Genomic DNA, 24,225 nt, shown 5'->3' on the forward strand with positions numbered 1-24,225 from the left:
ACACCACTCTGCACCATTCTACGCCACTGCACTCTATGCCACTTGAGTCTACTCTGCACTCTGCCACTGCACTCTACTCTGCACTACTGTAATCTGTCACTGCTCTCTATGCCACTTTCCTCCACACCACTGACGCTCTACTCAGCAGCAATGCACTCTCCATCACTCTACTCTGTACTACTGCATTCTATGGCAATACACTCTACAACACTGCACTTTATGCCACTCTACTCTGCATCACTACTCCATGCCACTGCACTCTGCAGCACTATACTCTACTCTGTACTGCACCACTCTACACTACTCCGCTCTGCACCACTCATCATCACTGCCCTATAGGCCACTCACGTCTAATCTATGCCACTGCACCACTCTACACTACTGCACTCTCTGCCACTATTATATGCCATTCTACTCCACTGCACTCTATGCCACTCTAGTCTGCACCACTCCACTCTGCACCCATACACTCTGTTGTGCACCTCTCTAATCTATGCCTCTGCATTCTATGACACTACATTGTACGCTGCTGAATTCTATGTCACTGCATTCAATGCCACTTCACTCTACACCATTATATTCTGCAACACTCTACACCAATGCACTCTACATCAGTCAACTCCACTGCATACCACCCCACTATATGCCACTCTACGTGACTCCCACAGTATGCCATTCCTAAACATAGCACACTCTGCCACACCACTCTACAACACTCTACTCCACTCTTTGCCATTGCACTCTGCAACACTTCCTGCCACTCTCCTCTATTCCACTAACTTTTAGGCATGCTGAACAGCAGCCACTCTGGTGTACAACATGGCTAAAACACATTGGCAAAGTTAATGCCTTTTGCGTACATGAGAACTATTGGCTTTGCCAATGTTTGTTAGTACTATGAGGTACTGAGGTCCCTGAAAGAACTGTGAATGTGTAAGTCCTTATTTTAAACATGTATTACATACAACATAATAAAATCTGTATATTACTGAAATTTGTATTTTAGGACGACTTTTTTTTGTTTGTTTTTTTGTTGTTAATTTAACCTAAATGTATTTGCACATTTAGGTTAAATTAACAACAAAAAAAACAAACAAAAAAAAGTCGTCCTAAAATACAAATTTCAGTAATATACAGATTTTACCTAGTGCAAACATTTTCTGTAACAGTCCATTAAAACCACACAATCCACAGCTCACCTTGGAACACCCTTACACTACCTCTCTAAAAGAAAATATCTTTGCCATCCAAAAGCTTCAAGTTACTCCTTTGATTAAAGTCAATACAGGTTCCCAAGCCCCTTTGCATTTGCAGATTTACCAGTTACCCACATTTGCATTTCTTTAGGGAAGAAGACCCCATGGCAATAAGGTCTGTTTCTTTTCTGTCTGCCCCTCCCTCCCTCAGAGCAAAGGAGACCCTCTGCCTTTTATGTTCGCTGGGGAAACTGATCTGTCCTAATTACATTTTGTCCTTTAGGTGAAAGGCTATAATTATGGGCAAATGCTGCCCGTTAAGCCATTCATCACGGACACTGACCGGAAGGGCTATATTCTGGGCAGTCATTGAAAATAACGGATGGATGGTTCCCCCTAGCTACAGGCAGTGGTCGAAGTGCATAAAAAAAATAGTATGCAAACTGCGATACTATGGTGCTGCATGCAATTGGGGGTGGGGGTGGGGGCAGTGAGTGTGGGGACGGGGTCAAAGGCAAGACTAAAACACCAAAATATTCTGTATTTTTTTTTTTTTTTAGTCTTTCGCCGTCCGGTAGTATAAAATGATACACGATTTACATGAAAAATAATTTTTTTTAAATTGGTACTCAGTGGGAAATGCACTGCTCTACATTATGAAGCCTTTGTTAGTGAATGCACTGCTGAGGTCTGTGTGTAACCGAAGAGCCACAGAAATAAATCTTGGGTGATGCAGTTGAGAGTAGTGACTTGTGTATTTTTAGTGCTATGAGGTCAGAGCCTGTGTGAAATATGTAATTCATTATTTTAAAATTTCATTACACACAGTATCATATAGACGGCTCCAACATTCACAAAAAGGTTTAATATAAGGTGATGCTTCCACAGTATAGATTTTAGCAACACTCATACGGTACATTATATGCAATTTCATTTGCATAACTGTCCCTTCAACACCTCCTCAGGGATAGTAAGCGCTGCATAAATATAGTTCAAATTAAAAGCACAGACTTCACTGTTGAGTTGTTAACTCTTTGCACTACCACTCAAAAAGAAATCTTTGTCACCCAAAACTTTGGATGATTTGGTCAAAGGCAATGCCAGCTCCCAAGCGTCCTTTACATGTGCAGATTACCCTTTACATTTGCAGATTAACTCATTGCGCACCTTTTCATTTCTTTCACAAAGCAGGTCCAGCCGGCAGGAAGGCTTGATTAGCTGTCCGCCAGGCTTTGGGCTCACAGCACCGGAGACTCACTGAATGACACTTCAGCTAAGGCATTTAAACTATGGAAATTAACCGACCCGAGACGGTTGTCCTTTTACAAAACGTATGGGAACAGTTTTTCATAAATAAGTATTGGCACGTTGTGCCCCCTCCGGTACGGCTCACTTTGACCACTGGCTACAAGGGTGTGAGTGCCCTCTGCACCCCAATCTCAGCAGTCGTTTCATATGCTGCCATAGGCGGGGCGTTGATATTTCTCCTGCTTGAATTAGGGCCCTTCTTGCTTCTCCCCTGTTTACAGAGATATAGTTGTATGCTCACGCTTGCAGTTTATTCTTCGTGGACCCATTCTTTTAATATTTTCTGGCAAATGGTGGTAAAGGGCTATGTTTTAATGTTGTACACAATTGTTTTTGTACATTGTTTTCACCTTGATTTATGATATATATATATATATTCACTGAAAAAAAGGTTACTGGTATGTTATAGTTAGGTTCTTTGCTCCGGGTTCCATCTTCTGGCAATATGGGGCTAATTCTGGTAGGACTGGGGGCCTCCGTCAAGAGTCACCACCCCAGTCTGCCATTGTGTCTTTGGAAACCTGTTGGTGGGCCCAGCGGGGGGGAAAGGGGGCCTCTGATGAGACTTTACTGCCTGCGAGCCTCAGCAATCCAGCAGGGGGCCCAGCAATAATGAGGGCCGTATGGTACGAAGGGGCCCGGCGGGACAGGGAGTGTCCTCAGCAGCACAAGGGTCCGGGAGGGTGAGGGACCTCCGGGGAGGTCTCTGCCCTACTAGGCAGCCACGCCACCACACCCCTAGGTGACACTCCTGCACTCGACGTGGTACGTGAGTTCCTCCAGGTCGCAGCGGTGATCTTGCCAAAAGTGGATCCCGGCTGATGCCCCGGGGGCACTGTTAGAAGTGCGCTCGCTCCATTCTGCACTGTACAATGCCCTGGCACAGAACACAGCGCGCTTTCAACACGCTCAACGATCTTCAAGAGCCCAGGTCACGGCGGTGATCGCAACTCACAGGGACCACAGAAATCACTCACCAGCGCTTTGTAAATGAAACCCACAGCGCTCTCAAGGCACTTTAGGACATTTAAGTGGAGCGCTCACCAGGCGCTATGCAATAAAATGAAGCACTCCTCATGTGCTGCAAGCAGGTGAATGCAGGGGCCCCAGCCCCCGGGGACACAAAAGTGGAGCACAGGGCGGCAGGGCCCAGCAACAGGCCAGCACAAAGAGTGGCAGTGTCCCCTAGTAACCCAGCGGGTCACAGGACAGCAGAGCAGCAGCAGGCCAAGGCGGTTCTTGGTGAGTCCCTCCAGCAGCGTGCTGTGTCCAGTTCCAATTATGTTAAGTGTCTCTCTTACATGGGGAAAACCCCCTGTACTGTTACTGTTTTTTCACAGTGTAAAAAAGAGGGTAGAGAAGGTTCCAACCAGTTACAGCTGGTTCTAGGAGTGTCCCCTCACTCCTCCTGCACAGGCTCTAGACATCAGTCAGGGGTAAATAAGCCCTTTGTGTGAGACTAGAGCACAAACTTTATAGATGCAAGTGTGCCCCATCCCCCCTCCTCTCAGCCCGTGAAGACCATTCAGTATGTAGATAACCTATGTGACACCTCCACCTTCCCTGTGTACAGACTGTCTGAAAAGTATGCATGATGCCCAGATGTGGAATGGAGTCAAGCTGCAAACCACAAGAGTCATAAGCACAGAGAAATGCTCATTTTCTAGAAGTGGCATTTCTATAATGGTAATAAAAAATCCACCTAAACCAGTAGGCAGCATTTCTCACTATTGTTAGAACCATACCAAACATGCCTATGCTACCCCTCGTATTAGACAATACCCCCTAGACCTAAGGCAGGGCATTTCCAATGCGATCCTATGAGAAGGCAGCACTCACAGCAGTGAGAAACCAAATAGGCGGTTTGTCACTACCAGGATAGGCTACACAACCAGGCACATGTCCTGCTTTCTACATACATAGCACCCTGCCCATAGGGCTAGCTAGCGCCTACTTTAGGGGTGACTTACATGTAGTAAAAGTGGAGTTACAGACCTGGCAAGTAAATTTAGATGCCAGGTTCCGGTGGCAGCAAACTCCGCATGCAGGCCCTGCGCTAGCAGGCTTGAGATGGGTTCGAAATGCTACTTCTGTGGGTGGCACAAGCAGCGCTGCATGCCCACTAGTAGCATTTAATTTACATGCCCTGGGTATGGAGATACCACTATACAAGGGACTTAAAGGTATATTAAGTATGCCAATTAGGTGTAAGCCAATCATACCAACTTTTGAAGGGAGGGCACCTGCACTTTAGCACTGCTCAGTAGTGATAAAGTGCTCAGAGTCGTAGAGCCAATAGCATGAGGTCAGAGAAAATAGGAGGAATGAGGCAAAAAGTTTGGGGTGACCCTGCAAAAAGGTCCAGGTCCAACAGTGGTAAATAGTTTTGGGCTGCACATAATACCCTCGCAGTTATGTCAGAGGTTTTTCAAAGTTATCAAGTTAGTACTTCACAGTCCAGTTTTTAACTCCTTGTACTGTCCTTTCAAAAGAATAACGGAACAGTGTTTCAGAAAGTCTAAAAGTATGGGCACGCCGTGCCATTCTGATCGCGCCCACTTCGACCACCGCTTTTAATACATTTTTGTCAAAGTTGAGATCTGATCTGATGTACTAAAGTGAAACGCTTGCATTGATTAGTGCAAAAGAAATACACTTTTTTATTTTTTAGAACAGTTTATCATGTTTTTTCATTGTTTGTTGCATGATTTACATTACAGATAGGAGCAATATGTTTAATGACCTCACATGAAGTTGTTAGTGTAGTACCTATCCCAATATGAAAGATGCCTCCCTGGAGAAGTAATGTACTTAGAAATGTGCGTTTTGACTGTTTAGTGGCAAAGCTTGTTTTTGCCTTCATTTACTGTAATGTAAAGCCCTGCTGAGTTGGGAATTATGATGCATTATTTCAAGTGTTTAACACCCATGTTTAAATTGTCTGCAAATGTTATTTCAGTAATTATTAAGGAGAACCCTTAAAAAAATGCCATTTAAACTAAATATGCATTAGGAAATTTTAGTCATTTTGCCCAGCTTTTGAACAAAATTCATATAAGAAACATTTACACCAGTAATAGACTTCCTGTCTGAGTATATTGAGCACGGTTGACATTTTTAATGTTTCCTTTTTTTAGTTTTATGCACCTTGGTGTGGTCATTGCAAGAAATTGGAACCAGTGTGGCATGAGGTTGGCTTAGAAATGAAAAGTAGTGGGTCTCCAGTGAAAGTTGGAAAAATGGATGCCACTGTTCATTCAGGTCAGTATTTAACAATTGGATATTTCATCATTTAGGAAAATCTACATAATTATTTATGTTCTGTCACATTAGTACTCATGTTACGCTGAGAGAAACATTTATGGTGGATAATTCACAAAGTAGAGAGAAGCTGTATGAACCATCACTTTAGCTGCTGAAATGTAGCCATACATGAAAAGTCAGGGTACAAAGAACAAGAAACACATAGGTGGTCAGTTGCTCCATATTTTGGATAGCAGGCAAACACAAAATATTTGTATTCCTTTAATTTCCTATTCGCCTCAATTACTAGGCCACATTCGTACCTCTGTAGGCAAAGTTGACATCTCAACCCTTAGGAGATCCCAATTTTTCAAACGTATTAACTTTGCCCCTCCTTGACAAGTTTGCGTAAAGTTTGCGTGGCTGGGTGCTAGTTTTATTTGGCTCACTAAACTATATCTTGCTAATTCCAGTGGTTGTTTTGGTTTTTAATATTAGTTTTGAATCTCATTTCAACACCCAACTATGTCCTTTAAACTTTGTATGTTTTAAGCAAATGTATTTTTTTTGTTAATTTTTTTTTTTAACATAAGCCAAGATCTTATTTACACTTAACTATAATGTCATGTTTGTTTTGTTTCAGTGAATTTTGGGGGTATCATATTACCATACCTAAATATAATACCTCTATTAAACTGTAATTTGTGAGATTATTTTTATCTATCTCAGTCAACTACTCTATTGCACATAGCATTTGTCTAACCTCTGCTGTCATGGCCTTAAGTCGTGCCCAATGGGTGATATGCCACTGGCCCTGTGCCTGTTCCTGCCATGGGCTGACAACCTCTCCTACCTTCAGCAGAGCGTATCTGTGCATTAGCCTTATGCCCAACCCACTGCAAGTGGTAAGCCCACATTGCGCAAGGCCTATGTTCTGCATAGGACCGGTTGGCCACAGGGTCTGCTACTCCAGATCCTCCTGTCTGCACTCTGCGTTCAGTCTGCTGCCACTGCCCATCTTGGCCTGCCCATGCCATGCACCTTGCTGCCATGCCACCCTCCTGCCATTTCTTGTTCTGCACATGTGTGTGCCCTTGACCCTCTGGCGTGCCCTCAGTGGTCAGCTTGAAGCCCTTGCTCACCTGCCATCTGTTCTCCATGTGCCTGCTTCCTTCTGCCTGCCTCCATAGTCAGCTTGCTGCCTCTGCCCGTTCCAGCCTCCTCTCTATGGTCATCTTGCTTCTCTTGCCCCTGGCCCCCTTCTCTTTTCTGTGTACATGCTGATGCCCCCTCTGCATTCCTTCCCTGGTTAGGTTGTTGCCCTTGCTCATCCTGACCTGCTTTGGAGGTCAGATTGCAGCCTTTGCTCCTACACATCTCTTACCTGTCCTCCTTTCTCAGTATCCATGCCCTTTCCACCCCCTTCTGCCTTCTGTGGTAAGCTTCTTGCTGCTCCTGCCTTATCGAGATAGAGAAGCCCTGCCCAAGGCCTGTTCCTAGTCTATTGTTTTTTTCTAAACCAAATGATCATAGCTGTGTTTAAACAAAAAATTGTCTCTAAATTACCCTCTCACTACACCAACATGCCTCGTGAAAAAACTTACTCCAAATTACTGTTTAACATTGGGACATTTGTAAACATATAAACAAAAGGTTAGTTGAAATGTAAATTGACAGTGTCAGTATTGGTACAACACAAAGTCAAATAAAATCTAAATTTGCAAAGATGAGGTACTCTTCTAAATTTGAATCCAGCCCTGCTTTTCTTAAGGATGCCAAACATTATTTCACAAAATCTGCTCTATCACTAATTAATGGCATGATGATTACACATGAAAAAAATTGATAAATGTTAAAAACATGAAATGCTGCCAGTCAGTACCCAATTTGCAATGCAGTGCTACTGAAGGAGTATGTGATAATTTAAGAATACACTTATAAAAGACTGTGTGCAGTGGGACATGTCCTTACTGGGTCTTGGTGCAGTGCCTAGCTGAAGACCAGGCCATGCCTTCAACTCTTGTCACTCTTACTGGAAGGCAATGCCATGGGAGGTTACTTCAACACAGGGGCTGGGTGAGCGGTCTGGCAGTTTGAGGTGATATATGATGTCACCAGTGATGACTTTAAAGTGAAGAGTGACGTGATATGTGGTCACATTTAAAAAAAAAAAAAAAAAAAAAAAATCTAGAAAGGCTACGCTAGGTCAAGCAGCAGGTTCAGTGAGCGCTGTGTACACGGGTCCTAGTGCTCTGTGCCTAGAACCCTTGCTCTGCCACCTCATCTTTCTGTACATTGCCATCCAGAGCCCATTCAGGGCAGCAGTATGAGGGCTGATGAAAGGCCTGGCTTCAGGCCATGTGCCCAGACCCCATTGTAAACTGACTTTGGCTGTGGAAGCAGACTGCAGAAGAACAACACAGAGCAAAACTCTACTGTGCCTCTTCAGAACTCATCAGCTACTTGACAAAGGCCCTCATTATGACTTCCGCGGATGGAAGGGGTGAGTGCGTGTATGCGGTGCAGGGGGGAAGAAGGGGTGTGAATGTATGGATGCACTGGGGGGAGATAAGGGAGTTAATGTATGTATGCGCTGGAGGGGGTGTGAATGAATGTATGCGCTGGCGGGGGAATGAATGTGTGTTTGAGTGTGGCGTTTGTGTATGTGTTAATGTGAATGGGGGTGGTGTATGACGTGAGTGCGTGGGGGTGTGTTTGTGTGTGTTAGTATGTGGGTGCATGTGTGCAGGTATGTGGACGTGTGTGCGGGAGTTACCTGGCAACAGGAATGTATATTCCTGTTGCCGGGATACAAGACTGCCAGCTTTTTTTGGCAGTGCGACCACCAGAAAGATGCCCTTCCGTGAGACCGCCTCAGGGTCGTAATGAGGGCCAAAGTGCTTAAAATGAGTTGGTGTTTTCATATCCTTGTAGTACAGATATTTGCTATGCCTGAACTACTGATACTTTTTCCCACTTAACCTCTCAAAAACGGACTATTACTGGTCCCCATTAGATATGTTGGTTCCAAGACTTAAGCCACTTGGGGCGAAACACGTTTGCTTTTACTCTTTCATTGACTGAAGACATGCAAAAGAATAAGACTTTTTTGAGGCAATTCATCAAAGATGTAATAATTTATTATCACACTTTGTAGCAACGATTACTCATTTTTATGTGCCTGCACTGACATGATATTGATATGCGATATTAGCATTCTGTTGAATTACTGTTTTGCCGTGGAAGGTTGGTTCAGTGGAACACAATCAATCCGGGGTTTGTAAAGCGCACTACTCACCCTTGAGGGTCTCAAGGCGCTGAGGAGAGGAGGGGGAGAAGGCGGGGGGGGGGGGGGTTACTGCTACTGCTCGAACAGCCAGGTCTTGAGAAGTTTCCTGAAGGTAAGGAGGTCTTAGGTCTGGCGCATGTGGGTGGGAAGAGTGTTCCACGTTTTAGCGGCGAGGTGCGAGAATGATCTACTGCCGGTTGTAGTTCTGCAGATGCGTGGGATGGCTGCGAGGGTGAGTTCGGCGGAGCGGAAATCCCGGGTCGGGGTGTAGATGGAGAGGAGTCTGAGGTATTCTGGTCCGGAGTTGTGCAGTGCTTTGTGAGGAGCTCTCTGTGCATTGCCAGTGACCCTATACAGTAAATGGGGAAATGTAAAAATAGGTAATGTATTCTGAGCAAGAAATCCATTCAAATACAGGAAGTCTGCCCTTTATTTTTGCAAGGGGTATTGTGAAGGTAAATATTAGTTTTATACATTGGGGGTGAAGTGTGGTACTCTGTGGATGTTCGAAAGCCTAGGTAATGCAATTTGGTGTTGGGCACATGAACAGACTGGCTGAACCCCGAGACTTTAAAAACGAAAGCGTGCCATAATTTGGCATTGAGTATGGAGTGCACTGAGTTGGGACGTAGAGAATACAGTCAGTCTTGTGTTTTGTTGTTTAACAGATTTTATGATTGGATACAACCTCTAGTTGGAGTTTGAGTGCACAACAAAATGGTCTGCGAGTAGCGTCTATTTTTGTTACCTTTGCTATAGCATCCAGTGTTGTTTAATGTTTCAAGCCTCTGAGGCTGCCCTCGGGATCCTGCTGCTTCATCTCGATGTACCAAGGGAAATGGAGCTCTAACCGGCTGCATGAACCAGCGCGTGCTGACAAATGTTAGCGAAATTACGTCACGCCGGTGAACGGCATGAATGTTTTGCTTTCCAAACCAATAACACATGCTCAGCCTTTTTTTTTTTTTTCTTAAAGTTTTACTGAACAAGACAACTTAACTTCAAATCATTGGGCTTTGTGTCAACTGAGGTCAAACTTTAGTGAGTTGTGAAAATGTAAATTGTTTTAAACTATCATACCAGCAATGTTGGATTAGTAGTGCGTGCTTTTATACAGCACAATGCTTATACTTTTCTGTTGGAGAAGCCATGTCTGTTTTTGAAGGGCCCGCACTGAGATCTACTTCTCGTTTTCTTGCAAGACTGTCTTGCGTTATGGATATGGAGACTCTAGGAATTATGGTTTGGTGCTAGGATAACCGTACAAGAGGAGAGTGCTAAAACTCAAGTGGTTCTTTCGTTGATTATTTGCACTTGAATTTATTGTGAATAATTTCAGTTATAAACACCACATTGTTCTTTTTCCAGAAAGTTTAAAATGAATGCGCGAGATGTGGTATGGTGGGCCAGGTCTGGGCCGGCTGTTTTACCATTCTGGCGTTTTTTCGGGGGGCTGCTTTTAAATTTGGATTGGCTGCTGTGACCCTATTCTAGATACAACCTCCTCCAGTGTCCGGCAGAGTAAAACGTTTTGCCTGGGCTCCTTTTGGTTTCCCGTCGGACCCTGAATGGGGCCCCCACTTGTACTTTTGCTTCCCGGAGTGAAATAATGTTTTCCTGTGTGCCCCTCAGCCAGTCATTTGATTTTGCCCTTTCAGATGTTGATGCTTTAAACTGCTCCGTCATACTGCCTTGATATGGATGTGGCCGTTTTGTGAGTGGCGTGTCTTAAGGTAAGGATTACAAATACTTGCTGTAGTTCAAGGCAGCCGCATGGACCAAAGAAAAATTACATCCATCGAAGACGTCTGCTTGCTTTATAAGCAAGGGTATTCATAATGCAGGACAAACATTTCTTCAAATGCAATTTGTAATGTGTATTTTTACCACCTCATGTTAAGAAGACGCTTTAAAGCTGATCTGTGGGTGATAACCTTTCTGTAACTGATGTATGTAGGAGGCTGGCCTGGTTTGTAGTGGGTACCTTGAGTACTTACACCTTATACCAGGTCCAGTTATCCCTTATTAGTGAAGTGTAGGCAGAGTCTAGCTGCTTAGGCTGTCTAGGGGCAGCTGTAGCAGAGCAGCCAAGGCTGAACTAGGAGACACGCAAAGCGCTTGCAATACCACTGTAGTCACACAGTACTTATACACAAAAAAAGACAATACTCAGTGTTACCAAAAATAAAGGTACTTTTATTTTAGTGACACAAGGCCATAAATATCTTAGAGGCAGTACTCCTTCCTTCTGGAGGTAAGTGTTATACACAATATATACACTAGTATCCAAAGCCATGTAAGTAAACAATCATGGAATAGTGCAGACAGTGAAACACTATAGATTGCAATGGGCCTAGGGGAAACACAAACCAAATACTAAAAGTGGAATGTGAATCATGAATTCCCCCCTAGGCAAGTGTAGTGTGTAGAGGGTCGCTTGGAGTGTAAGAAAATCACAAAGGTGAGTAAAATACCCCACCCCAGAGCCAAGGAAAGTAAGAGTAAAGTACTGCAAGTTTCCTCAGGACACACTACGTCGTGATTAGAGTTATTGCAAGAACCAAGCAAGACTACAAGCAACAAATGGTGGATCCCTCGACCTGAAGACCTGTAAGGAGAGGAGACCAAGTCAGGAAGTTGCAGAAGATTCCAGAAAGGACAGCCTAGAAGATGTTGCAAAAGAGGATTCTCCGGTTGGAGAAGTGTGCAGAAGAGCACCAAAGATGGCTGCGGCTTCCTGCATGATGCAAAGGATGTCCCACATGGAGATGTTGAATGCAGGTGCGTTGCAGTGCTGGATTCCTCCAAGAAGCCTTGGTCCAAGCAATGTCACGGATTGCGTCAAAATGGCACTGCCTGGACCCAGGAGGGACCTTAGGGTCTCACCTTGAACTGAGGAGGCAGAGGGGGCTCCCAACACTGGAGGGAGCCCACAGATGACCAGGCAGCTCCCATGGAGGTCCCAGGACACTGGGACAAAGAAGGTGCAAATTGCAGTTACTGCAGAACTACAAAAGAAGGTCCCACGCCGCCGGAGAACAACTCAGCGAGTTGAGCGTCGCAGGATAGAGTGCTGGGGACCTGGGCCAGGCTGTGCACAAAGTATTCTTGCAAATAGTGCACAGAGGCCTCAGGAGGTGAAGATGACGCAGTGCACAGGGGTACTGTCACAAACGGGGAAGGCAAGCACTTACCTCCTCCAAATTTGGACACCTGGACCTTAGGACAGTCTGTGTCAAAGGGGTCTACCAACTGTGTTCCAAGGAGCATGCTAGTTGTCAGGAGAGGAGTCCCAGAGAACCGGTTGTCATCTTAGAAGGTGCCTGCTGGAGCAGGGAAGTGACTCGGTCACTCCTTGGGAGATTTCTTCGGTCCTTCTGGTGCAGGGTGAAGACGGGGAGTACCCAGAGTGTGCACATCGTGGAAACTGTTGCAGTTGCTGGCTGGAGCTGAAGTTACAGAGTTGCTGTAGCTTTTCTGGATACTTTGTTGCAGTTAGAGCAGTTCCTGGAGCAGTCTGCGGTTGATCTGAGGTCAGAGGATGAAGCAAGAGTCGCAGAGGATTCCTGGTGGAAACGTGCAAGCTGAATCTGAAGAGGAACCCACAGGAGAGACCCTAAATAGCCCTGAGAGGTGGACTGGCTACCTCTCCAGGTATGCACCTATCAGGAGGGGTCTCTCCCGTCACCTGATGGCACTGGCCACTCAGAGATCTCCAGAGTGTCCCCACACCTTGGAAAACAAGATGGCTAACACCAGGGACACACTGCAGGAGCTCTGGGCACCACCCCTGGGGTGGTGATGGACAGGGGAGTGATCACTCCTCTTTCCTTTGTCCAGTTTCGCACCAGAGCAGGGACTGGGGACCCCTGAACCAGTGTAGACTGGCTTATGCATGGAGGGCACCATCCGTGAACTTCAAAGCATTTCCAGAGGCTCTGGGAGGCTACCCCTCCCAAGCCTGTAACACCTATTTCCAAAGGGAGAGGGTGTAACCCCCTCCTCCCAAAGGAAATGTTTTGTTCTGCCTTCCTGGGACTGAGCTGCTCAGTTCCCAGGAGGGCAGAACCCTGTCTGTGAGGTGGCACCAGCTGTAGCTGCAGTGCAAGCCTCAGTGAGCTGGTTTGGCAGTATTGGGGGTCCATGGTGGAGCCCCGAGGATGCATGGGATTGGCCCCCCCAATACCAGATTTGGAACAGGGGGATGATTCCATGATCCTAGACACCTTACATGGTCATATTTGAAGTTACCATTGTGAAGCTACATATAGGTACTGACCTATATGTAGTGCACGCGTGTAATGGTATCCTCGCACTCACGAAGTCTGGGGATTTGACCCTGGACAGCGTGGGGGCACCTTTGCTAGTGCAAGGGTGCCCTAACACTTAGTAGGTTTGCACCTTGCCTTCAGTAAAAGGAGGTTAGACATATAAGTGACTTAGAAGTTACTTAAGTGCAGTAAAAAGGGCTGTGAAATAACATGTGCGTTATTTCACGCATGCTGCAGTGGCAGTCCTGTGAAAGGGATTGTCTGAGCTCCTCTTGTGTGGCAAAGGAAATGCTGCAGCCCATAAGGATCTTCTGGAACCCCAATGCCCTGGGTACCTAGGTTCTGTATACTAGGGACTTATAAGGGGGCTCCATTGTGCCAATTGGAATTGGTAAATGAAGTCACTAAACTATAGTGACAAATATCGGAAGTAGAGAGAGCATAAGCACTGAAGTTCTGGTTAGCAGAACTTCAGTGACCCAGTTAAGCACTACTGACAAAACACACATTAGGCCACACAAACTGAGAACTGGGGTCCTGGCTAGCAGGATCCCGGTGATACAGGCAAAACACACTGACACACACACTCACAAACCGGCCAGAAGTGGGGGTAACCATGCTAGATAGAGGCTACTTTCTCACAGTGTAACATTGGTGTACTTTTGTTAAATCATCAATCGCCTGTGAAATTGTATGAATTAGTCATCTTTCTGTTCCTCCTGCCCACTCACATTTTAGTTGTGAAGATGGACCTACTACATTCTTGACCAGTTCTGTAATGTGTAGAGTTTATATCTGTAGCTGTAGCAGGCATTAACAAATATGAATTATTAACTTTACAAAATGACTTTTTTTGTTTTGCCGTGCTGTGTTTCGGATGTGCCACCTTTGGTCATTAGGTGAGCTTAAAACATTTCCATCTTTTTTTTTTTTTTTTAACCTTTTTGGGGAAATATGGCCATCTACATCTTTTCCTCAGCATCAGTGATATCATAGAATGTTGGGCTGGTGCGGGCTGCAAGCTGGTGTGTGACATTTTGTGAGATTAGATTGAGCAAGACATTACGTTTAAAAATGGGAAGGACTAGATTACAGCCTCGAAGACTGTTAATGGCTTCTGAGGAGTCTTCATTTTTAGATTTAAAATCCTACTGCGATCCATATCAAGTTAGTGAGGAGTTCGGCCTAGGTTCTATTATTTCTAATCTCCCCCAAATGGGTAGTGTGTAACCCTTATATTTTTATAATGCTGTGAGGTTGACTGTCTAAATGCAGGTGAACAATTTAAATCCTGTTTTAAATTGCACTAATAGGGTATCCCACAATGTTGACAGAACAGACAACAGATTGGACAGTATACATGAGAGTATAAGTGTGGCTGACTGCTTCAGCGGAATGCAGAGCAACTTAGTACGATAGAGTTGGAGCCAATATTAGAGTCTGACTCAGTTTACCCAATAGCGGCATTTTGGGAAAAAGTGAAGCTTTAGAAGGTTGGGTGATTGTCTATGTGCTGCTGGCGAAAGGTGAGGAATTCTGGAATTAGAAATTAGTGAAAAAGATCCTTAGTTTGATGGGGTACTTTTTAACTCATGGCTTCATGACACGCGAAAAAGGATTCACTGTGTGAACTTAAATCCGGATAGAGTACAGGATAAGGATGTTTTTTGTGTTGCAAAAATGACCTCTTTGAGATGTGGCATTGACTTTAGAGCGAGGAGGGTTTGATTTAAGCTTACAAACTGTTTTGCGTCAAAGTTTCACTGGACCTAACTTAAGCCTATGACCAAAATACTCCTTTGCTTATTTAAAAAAGTGTTGCATAGTTGAGAGTTGAGAGGTGAAACGTATGAAGGGCATAATTAACCTGCATCCTTCGGTTAACCCTGTGCAGTTGACTGATTTAATGAAATTATCTTTCGTTACATCCTTAGAATCAAATAGATGGCTGCTGGTTGGTAATCTCCGAGATGTTATTGGACGCTTACAAGTTGTAAGATCCTTATGTAGACTTGTGTATCTTGTCTGAAGGATAAGAAATCCAACAGCAGGGGCAGTGGAAATAGGGAAGTGTGGGTGCTGCAGCAACCCCAAAATAAACATCGTGGAGTTCAAAAGGTGATCGAGCGATAAAGAAGATAATTTTTTTTGTTTTATTCTTACCACCATTGCCATGTGTTCAAAGACAGCGGTCAACTGTTAGTCTGTGTCTTCTGACCAATTAGAACATTGGAACGTTGGCAGCTCCATTGAAAACCATGGAGTGCTCCGGGCTTTTACTGACTGGTAAAAGCCCGCAGCGCCAACATTCCAATCTTCTTTGTTCACAGCAGCAGCTGTGAACAAAGCCTTACGGAGCCTGAGGGGAATTTAATCCCCTCCGGTTCCGTGAAGCCTTTGTTTTATTTAGGAGAACATTCTGCCCTCTAATGGCAGAATGTTCTAATACCCGCAATAGCGGGCTCTACCTGCTATTAAAGGCCCTCTCCCTTGTTAAAGGCCCTCACCTTCGGCTCGGGCCTTTAACGCGGGAGCGGGCCTTTAATAGCCGGTAGGGCCCGCTACTGCGGGTTCTAAGGCTATATTGGTGCTTGTTGTTAACAGATTGCTTACATTTAATTTTCTTTCTCTGACTGCAGAGTTGGAGGTTTTAGTAAAGTGAATTATCTGACATTCTAGCTGGGGTATAAGAAATGTGAAAGGAAAGGCTGTCGGATGACATTTGTTTTCTAGCGCACACCATTAAATTACCTGTAAGTAAACTGTACAAAAAAATATTTCAAAACATGTAAGCGGTTAGAAAAGCACTTAATTATTTTATTTTTTTAGAGTATAGAGGAAACAAAGATTTGAATAGTATCCAAACAAATCGAGACACTGTACATGGTGCTGTGCAAATGATAAAAATAGATGAAACCTGATTTCCACACATTTTCATCTGTGCCCTGTATGGTTTTATCAATAAAACTGCGTGCCAAGGCGAACTGTGTTGTTGCACTTTCACGAAAAATAATTCTGTCTGTAATTTACAATGTGTTTTCACACCATGCTTTAGTAATATATTAACAACAGTCGGCCCTAAAATGCACCTCGGCCTACATACCACACCTTGCCACTTTCTTTGTGAATGGGCATGGCTAATTTGCTCCATTTTGCATGACGCTTAGATTTTTCCCTTGCCCTATGACTTCGATGTTCTAACATGGATGGCAGCACCCCCTCTCCGAAAATTGTTCCAATACCACCGTCCAAGAGGAAGTGTATTGACACCGACTAAGTCATGTATTCTTCATCTCTTGACACCATTAACTAATTTGTACATATTTTTTCCAGTTACGGAAATAGAATGCTTATACACCCTATCATTGTGTCGAGGTGACTGTTGGGCCATTTATTGGTGTGTAATCATTTCTCTGTACAGGGCAGAGTGGTGGCACTGAGCAGAGTTATTCACAAAAAGTGTATTTTTTTCATGTTCTACCCAGGTGTTCAGTTGAACCGAGCCACTGAATCTCTTTTATTACAAAAAAAATTAAGGTTGTCTTGGCATTGTGAAAGCAAGAAACTGCGCCCTCCTCACGTGCTAATTAGTAAAGGCCTGCGAAATTGTAAGAAGTGGAACATATGCAGCACGTTCTGTAATGCCAACATTTAGTTGCTTTAGGGAGCGATTAGGAGCACAGGTGGAAGTATGAAGAACTTCAATTGTTGTAGTATGACTCCTATGTTTCAGAGGTCAAAAGGAACATAATAGTTCTGGTCAATTCCTCATTGTTCTCTTGTCAAGAGTACAATGTTTATGTCGCATCTGAGACAGCACATGCATTGTTGCTTTCAAAAATCTTCTTAAAAAATACTAAAAAGGAGCTTTCAGACCGCTCGTATATTAACACTGGATAACTCTGTCACTCTTATTTTCTGACTTTTCATTGGTGAGCATGTGACAGTTTCACTTGTTTTACTTGTGTGGAAGCTTGCATCCTCCTCTTGTCAGTTACGCTAAGGCAGGATTTCTGTACTGTTATGTGTGAGCGTCTTACCAGATTTAACTGGGAGGATGCTCAATAGTACAGGGCAGTGGTTCTCAACCTGTGGTCCGGGGACCCATTGGGGCCTGCAAAGCCACCACATGGGGTCTGTGACTGCTTAGACAAATAATTTTAACAGATTAATAAAGTGTATAAACATAAAGTGGCTACATTTACAATTTTAAATTTAAAATGTACTATAAATGTCAAATTTGAAATTGGAGGCTAAAAAATAAATTAGTATCCTCAGATTGGTTCGTGGGAGCAGTGCAGGTGCTTCAAACAGAATATAGTATGGACGATGTGTGGCTTAAATTGAATTTAGAAAAAATCCCATCTATCTATTAATGTCATTTTTAAAAAAATGTATATTTGTTTGCACATTGCTAGACCTGACATCATTGGTGTGGTTTCCCCTGTCTTTTTGCCTCTGCTTCCTGTGTTTTTGACTGTATGCTGGATTTCGTTTTTGCTGGTTGTGGTACTCCGGGGTCTGTACCACTGCTGTCTAGTGCTAAAGTGCAAGTGCTCTCTGTGTACATTGTAACTCTAATTGGCTTTTCCATGATTGGCATATTTGATTTACTAGTAAGCCCCTAGTAGAGTGCATTTGAGGTGCCCAGGGACTGTAAATTAAATGCTACTAGTGGGCCTACATCACTTATTGTGCCACCCACATGAGCAACCCTGCAAACATTGCCCAGACCTGCCACTGCAGTGTCTGTGTGAGCAGTGTTGAGCTCCCAGTCTGACTTGGCAAGGGTACCCACTTGCCAGGCCCAAATCTTCTATAACATGTCAGGCACCCATAAGGTAGGCCCTAGGTAGCCCCATGGGCAAGGCGCAGTGTATTTAAAATGCAGGACATGTGCTGATGTGTTTTACATGTCCTGATAGTGGATAGATAGTGATAGAGCCAAATTCGGTTTTCACTATTGCAAGGCCTAGCTTTCCCATAGGTAGCATGGGGGCTGCCTTTAAATATCTGTTAACTGCAGCTTCCCATTGAGAGCAGATAGAGAAATTGAGTTTGGGGTCTCTGGACATAATGTAAAAATGCATCTTTTGGTAAAGTTGGTTGTTAGATTGACAGTATGGAAATGCCACTTTTAGTCAGTGGGCACTTTCTTGCTTAACCATTCTGTGCCTCTGCCTGCCTGTGGAATCCACGTGTGGGTCAGACTGGCAGTTGGGCTGTTTGTGAATTTCCTCTAGACAGTGGCACAAAGGGAGCTGAGGAGTGTCCTGCATATCCTGATGAGTCGTCTCCTGGGCTAGAGTGAGGAGGGAGGAGCTAACACCTATACCTTAAATTTTGCCCTTATACAATGCAATCTCCACCCCCCAGGTGTGTGTCTGGGGCCAGGCCTGGACAAGGCAGGATCTTGTCAACAGAGACTTTCCTTTGAAGTTTTCCTACTTCAAAGGCAGAAATTAGTGGACCCAAAACCACAGACTTTTAGATTACTTCTGGATCAAGAGGAACCTCTGCCAAGGATAAGAGCTGGCGGAGGAGTACTGCCCCTTTGACTTTGAGTGCTTTGCTGGGTTGGCCTGCAGTTTCTGCTTCTACCTTAGATAGAACAAAGCCTGGACTTTGCTGTGTTTTCCTGCTTGTGAAGTTTCTCCAAGGGCTTGGACTGAGCTTGCCCCCTGTTCTGTAGTCTCAGGGCCATGAAAGACTTCCTCTGCCAGCACCTGGACTCTCTTGCTGGGACTCCCACCCCACCATGTGGTGCCATATCCAGTCCCTGGGGCCTTGTAAGGAGAAGCCGGTGGAACCAAGGCTGAAATCCATGCACCAGAGCCGAGCGGGAGAAAAATCAACACAGCACCTGCTTCGTGGCTGAAAAATCGACGCACCACCTGAAATGGGGCTGGAAAATCAATGCAGCACCCACTGGAAGCTGCCAAAATCAACGCATCACCCACGCAGCACCACTGCGCATCACGATTTTGCACACATCATCCTGGACATGAAAACCACAGTGATCCGGCACGGACTGGAGTCTTCTCGTCTGGAAATTGACACATCGCTCTTCTGCGGGAGAGAAAACAATGCATTGTTTACCTGACCGGAGAAGAACCGACGCATGGCCTCATTTGCGAGTAAGGAATCAACGCATTGCTTACTCTTTTGACACACGTGCGCCCATGCGGCTTTATTTTTGACTCATGCCAAGTACTTTGTGTAAAAACAAGGCACCCATTGATTTTCTATAGATTAAGACTCTTTACTTTAAAAAAAATCATACCTTTACTTGTGTATGTTGGAATTTTGTTGTTTTTGTCTTGTTTTACTCAGAGAAATATTGGCTAGTTTTTTAAACTGGTGTTGAGTGCCTTTATGGTGTTTTCACTTTGTTACTGTGTGTGTTGGTAGAAAGACTTTACACATTGCCTCTGAGATAAGCCTGATTGCCTGTGCCAAGCTACCAAGGGGGTGAACAGGGGTTATCTGAGCTTTGTATCTCCCTTACCCTGACTAGAGTGAGGGTTCCTGTTTGGGCATAGTGCAAACTGACCGCCAACCAGAGACCCCATTTCTAACACAAATTAAATAATGTTATTTTTTATGTATGTGTTTTATGAATGTTGTTTCTGTATTTTTTGTGCATTGTTTTGCGTTTCAAATCATCAATAATGTTTAGGCTGGCGTCCCCGGCTTCCAGTAGTGACTCAGTGGGAGAGAGGAGGGAGGGCAGGGGGGGGGGCAAATTCTCTAATTCCATTAATGATTCAGTGGGGTTCCCGGGTTCCAGTAATGATAAAGTGGGGGTCCATAGAAGTCGAAAGGTTGGGAACCTCTGGATAGGGGTACAGCTGACATCTTAGGCCCTAGAAATATTGCACTCCCTTTAATGTCCCTCTTGCTTTGTGTTGGACTGTGTCACATGCTTCTGAATTTAAAACCACTTTCAAAATGTTAAGGGAGGCACCAGTTGTAATTAGACATAGAAACTAGGAGTACAGTTGTTTTCAGAACGTGTGCCTCTCTAGCCTCAGTTTACCAGAGAGATGTATTTTACTGGTGGCAGGGCAGAAGTGGGGAGGCAGGAGGGCACTTCACACTTGATCTTACTTCAGTCTTCTTCAAATAATTTTCTTTGAGCTCCTATAAAAAGCCATCTGTCCGCCTCTGGTCTGAAAGACATTTTCCTGAATATTTTCACACCTTCTCCACCAAAGTGACTCAGTAAGGAATCAGAAGTTGAGCAGTTGCAATACCTGTGTGAGCTAGAAAGTTAGTGGACCTTTATGTTGGAATTACAAAGGGAGGGGTGAGTCACACTAGCATTTCCGAACAGTATATAGGAAACCAAGAAAAAGTGATCTAAAAATATTTGCACAATTATAATCACTGGAATTTAGTCTCATACTGCTTTAAGATCGATCATCTTATTATTACATTCATTTAATGCATACAGTTGAGTTATAATGATTGTGCTCTTTCTTCACACAGTGGGTTTGTTCTTTCTAGCGTTTAACAACAACATGGAGTGCATTTGACGTGTTTCATGTGGGTGAGGCTAAACAGTATACCAGTCCGCATATTTTTTGACGATCTTGTTGTTTGTATTTTGCAGGCATTGCTTCAGAATTTGGCGTTCGGGGTTTTCCAACTATAAAGCTGTAAGTAAAGCTGCCCGTTCTCACAATTCATTTGTCTACAACAACATATGGACAATCATGCCTGTAAACTCAGAGCTGCCTCTCTTGCTCACATAATACAAATGTCTATGAGGAACAAATTGAATGCCTGTGTCAAACGAACGGCCAAATTGTCAATCTGTTTCAGCTGAATGATTAGAAAATCACTCGAAACACTCCCTTTGACATGGAAAAGGCCGATCATATTTTTTGTATTGAAGTCCATTGTAGAACAGAAATCCTGGTATTTGCCTTGGTCTTTCATGTGCAATCTTAGGGGTGCATGCATAAAAGAATTTTGGAAATTATCAACTTGTTTTATTGTATAAAAGCGGACCCACACTGCTCTGTGGTATACATTAGAAGAAGTGAAAAATAAATAGTCACGTCGTGGATAAGGACAGAGGAGTCAGCATTTCACTTTGGGCAGTGGCTGCTAGAATTGTTGTAGCGTGCATTGGCACAATTGTGATGTGTTGGTATCTATATTTAATAGAGTGCTTTGTCACCGAAACAACTGTTGGTGCATGGAAGAGGGTCCATCCGAGTAATGAAGCCAAATGTAAGGGGCTAGCCTTTTCACGCTCCCCCCACAATCCACATTATTCAATTCATCCCGAGTTCACACGTACACCACCAAACGTTACATCACTGGATGCATTAAATCCTCCACTTTAGAACGAGACAGGCTCTAATGACAGTCTTTGAGGGAGAAATCACGTAGCACACTTGTAGTCCACTAAGTTAGTTTCAATAGGAAGCTCAAACAGGACAATAATGTTAAAAGTAAGCTCATGATGACAGCATCGCTGCAGAAAGATCATTCTTTGAGAACTGCTGTGAATAACCGCAGTTGAGAGCAGTGCTGAAAAGAAGATAATATTGAGGGCTTTTTATTTTTATATTTCTTTCAGAACTCCAAGGGAGTGCGTGTCTTTTCTTGCTTACTCCACTGTTATTTTGTTCCCCCTAGAATACCTACCCCCATACCTGCTCTTTTTTGCATTTCCCCTCTCTTCTTCCCTCCCCTTACACCTAGGCTTATCTTGCACCCTGCCATGCCTCCATTCCTTTTTTAAAAAAAATTTTTTATTTGTAATTCTACATTTTTCCCGTGACTCCTAAGCAGCAAAGTGCTGGCAGTCCTTGATTCCATTTTGACATTTTTACACTCTTTATTTTTTATTTTTGTATTACTGTTCTTTCACCTTCATCCTTGGTGGCATAGAACATTTCAAATACTAAGATGGCTGTCCATGCATGGTAGTCATCTTGGAATGGTTTTCTCATACAAAAAATACTACTTCAAGATTGCCTCAAAGATTACATGTCAGTAGTAAACGGGAATACCTTTATTCATCATTCAAAAAGTCAGTTGTCCCGCCCCCTCGGGAGTGGCCTCACATCCGTTACCGGGACTTCCAGTGACTCCCGAGAGCCCGCACCGGAACTGACGTAGGTGTAGGTGAGTCACGTGTGTTGAGACCTGGTGTGATGACGTTTTAGTCACGTGCCCTGATGCTGTCGTTAGTGTCTAGGTCTATTTCTTGTGTAAAATGGTGGCCGTGCAGGTGTGCATTGTATTTCTGCACCTAAGAGGACAAATCTGGGCATGTTCATGCCGTCACAGTGGTTAGGATGCAGTGTGCCTCCTCAGAGGCAGGTACAGTGGAACTACAGAGCCCCCACCCTCCCTGAGCGTTGTATAACCTAGAGCGGAATGTACGATGGTGACCTTTAAAAAAAACAATTATAATAATAATAATCTTCAAGCCCACAGGCACAGAAGGGGTCAAGCAGGGTGTATACGGACATGACCTTTAAATACACAATTCATAGTTGCCTAAGAAGGGTAGCTGTGTGTAAGGGGAAGATAAGTAAGGCCTGACAGCCACATGGGGGTCTTCAGGCCGTAACGTAGTTGCTAGAGGAGTTGCTGGCCACTGCCTCATAGTATCTTATCTGTCTTGCTTGGTACTGCTTACATCAAACAGTCAACTTTCAACCTCCGTTTTTGCAAGTCACTGGGCCCCATACCTGATTAGCAGATGGAAAAGTAGAAAGTGTCTGCCCCCCCCAGGTGACACAGTGAATGGAGGAAGTATCCCTATGTTATGAAAATGTAACCGTAAAGCATAATATATTTCTGAGCCCACCCCTCCACAGAGCCTGTGCACAATTAGCATGTCGTAGCAAGCATAAAAGCCCCCCAAAGGGATCACACACACAATTACATTCACAAGACTCTTTTTGTGAACTGCATATTGAAGAGTTCGGAGAGCAGGGCTACCCCAGATCTCAAGGAGAAAAATATGAAGGGCAGAGCGCAAGCTGGTGATGAAAGCCAGCTACATATGTAAAATTGTAACCCTATCAGTGTGCTCAGTGTTTCTGAGTCTAAGAGGGCTTGCCTGGTCATGTTCAGACATGTGACAAGGCCCGATGTCTGCCTCCTCCCAGGGAGGAGCAGTGGAAATGCACAGCCAGCCTCCCCAGTGGTGTAAGGGGCCGGTCAAATGTGACTATAACATTTATTTTTTTTAAATCTCCATGCGCCACATGTACACAAGGGTCAACAAGGTGTGTATCCGACCTTGGAGCAAGACATTTAAAAACCACAAGTCATCAGTAAGTGAGGCCTGACCACCCACGAGGGGGCTTCATGTTGATATGTATTTTTCTATAGGAGTTGCTACCCACAGACCCTATTATCTTATCTGAACTGCTTGTTACTGCTTACGTCGAACAATGAACTTTCGTCCTCCCTTTTTTTTTTTTTAAGGCTTTTCACAGGGCTCAGATGTGAATAGCAGTTGTCAAAGTATAAAGTGACCACAAAGTCTTACAGATACAAAAATGTTGAGGCAGACAGATGCTGTGAAATGAAACCTCAAATTTGAACTCAATGAACGTGTGGTGTAGTATTATTCTTCAGAAGTAGATTTTCTGATAGAAAGTATGTTTTTTTTTTTTTTTCTCTCCATTTGTAGTGAATTCAGTTGGAGTCCTTGGGTGGTGAGGAGAATAAATTTGGATGAGACCTATTTGTAGCAAACCTTACTTTATTCTATCAAAAATAATTTCATAATACGTCCTAACATGGTACTAAATAAAATGAAAATGAAAATATATCTACGTTTATCCCCTTCTCATGTATTGATATCAGACAGTTGCTCAGAGGGTGGTGACTGAGAAGCCCAGAAATAGAAAATAAAAAAATTGCTGAAAAATATTGCCAG

General features: G+C 44.0%; 1 protein-coding gene across 1 annotated transcript in view; it reads left to right on the forward strand.

The window, feature by feature from the left end:
- Positions 1-24,225, forward strand: part of TMX3 (thioredoxin related transmembrane protein 3) — a 312,747-nt gene that overhangs the window by 60,799 nt on the left and 227,723 nt on the right. Inside the window, exons 4-5 of the mRNA XM_069219902.1 lie at positions 5,642-5,765; positions 20,923-20,968. Of these exons, the coding sequence (XP_069076003.1) occupies positions 5,642-5,765; positions 20,923-20,968 (170 nt within the window). The remainder of the gene's footprint in view (positions 1-5,641; positions 5,766-20,922; positions 20,969-24,225) is intronic.

Source organism: Pleurodeles waltl, chromosome 2_2 (genome assembly GCF_031143425.1).
Source record: "Pleurodeles waltl isolate 20211129_DDA chromosome 2_2, aPleWal1.hap1.20221129, whole genome shotgun sequence".
NCBI classification, from domain to species: Eukaryota; Metazoa; Chordata; class Amphibia; order Caudata; family Salamandridae; genus Pleurodeles; species Pleurodeles waltl.